Source organism: Sinocyclocheilus grahami, unplaced genomic scaffold (assembly GCF_001515645.1).
Source record: "Sinocyclocheilus grahami isolate Dianchi unplaced genomic scaffold, SAMN03320097.WGS_v1.1 scaffold87.1, whole genome shotgun sequence".
Taxonomy (NCBI): Eukaryota; Metazoa; Chordata; class Actinopteri; order Cypriniformes; family Cyprinidae; genus Sinocyclocheilus; species Sinocyclocheilus grahami.
In genome coordinates, this window is record NW_015505266.1 from 1221538 (window position 1) to 1223088 (window position 1551).

Here is a 1551-nt window from a genome sequence, read left to right on the forward strand (position 1 = left end):
GATACAGTGGTGGCACATGTAAAATTTCACTTTTTTACCTGAGTGTTTAGAGCATTCACCTGAGTTTGTTTTTATCGCACACATAGAAAATAGTTCAAAACTATAGAAAAATATTTCGGTTTCTCTCATCATAACTTACATGATGTTCTTTAACACTAAGGGAAAATAAATAACCACAGTGCTCAGAGGTTTTAAAAATAAAATAAAATAAAATGGCTTTTGATTTCAAGAGTTGTTTCCATTTCGCCTGTATGTGACATGGCTTTCATTCATTTTGATGATCGAATCCCCTTCAGGATCCAAATTTAAGCTCTTGCAGGGAAGCCCTCTGGTTCCTCAATGATTTCCACCACGTTTGCCACTAGAAAAGACAATAACCACATAAAACTTCCTTAAAATACACCCATATATATATATTTTTGTACTGATTAGCATTCATAATATTCATAAATCTTTAGCATATCTGTGTTGTTAGCCACTAGAGAGGGCTTTACCTTGTCCCTGATGCCTTAGAGTTCATCACCCATTGTAAATACTCCTTGGCAGCGATGCTGTCCAAGACCTTGTTGACGTCACTGGTGAAACTGCCATCTACATGCCTCCTGCGTGGCAAATTTGAGCCTCTGTTGTCTGCAACACTGCGCATATGCGATACACATCTTGTTAGCATGTGTACATGACACTTTTTCAAAGTTTAAACCCATTTTAGAAGCAGTGTGGCACAGTTTAGCTTTTAGCATTTAGCCTGTACGTTTGTGAGAAAGTTTGTAGTATTAGTTTTGTGATGTTTGGTTATAATGAGCATCTTTGCAGGATTTTGAAGTATTTGTCTGATTAGCACAGAAGCAGAAGACATTAGCAGAGAAAGATAACCAGAAGCACACAGCCTGGTTGCAGCGCTATTTATTAGCATTAGCATTTGGCAGTGAGGTTGGACAGGGTGCGTTAGAAAAGACAGATGTTGGGCAGGAGAAAGCGTGATGTAGCAGTCAGTTCACACTCGCTCTTTTTCTTTATTTGTATCTCTTTCACACTCTATAAGGCACTGAAGGTGGGACTAGAAGCACGGAGGCCTACTCTTGCTTGGGCTGTCCAGATTTTAGCCAGGCCACAAAGTTCTGGGCCGCCTGGTCCTGCAGGTAGGAGCTGACGTCGCTGGTGTAGGTTCCCTCAGCGTGACGTTTGGCCGAACCACTGGAGGGAAAAAAGAGAGTTTATGTGAGAAATAATTCATGTAATGTGGGAATTTGAGCTACTAAACTCTGTTAGCGTTAGGCCTTTAAATAAAATAATATATATACTATTTATAGTATTCTATACTATACTATACTGTAAAGTATGTATGTATGTATGTATGTATGTATGTATATATATATATATATATATATATATATATATATACATACATACAATTGGTTTGTGAGAAAGTTTGTAGTATTACTATTATGTGTGTGTGTGTGTGTGTGTGTGTGTGTGTGTGTGTGTGTGTGTGTATATATATATATATATATATTTTATATATATTTATTATTATATATTATATGTTTGTAT

At 36.8% G+C, this 1551-nt stretch overlaps 1 protein-coding gene across 1 annotated transcript in view; it reads right to left on the reverse strand.

Moving 5' to 3' along the window:
- Positions 1-252: 252 nt before the first annotated feature.
- Positions 253-1551, reverse strand: part of LOC107586984 (glucagon-1-like) — a 2875-nt gene continuing 1576 nt past the window's right edge. The window contains exons 3-5 of the mRNA XM_016274567.1: positions 1078-1194; positions 495-638; positions 253-361 (exon numbers count right to left, since the gene is read on the reverse strand). Coding sequence (XP_016130053.1) covers positions 337-361; positions 495-638; positions 1078-1194 — 286 coding nt within the window. The 3' untranslated portion in view covers positions 253-336. The remainder of the gene's footprint in view (positions 362-494; positions 639-1077; positions 1195-1551) is intronic.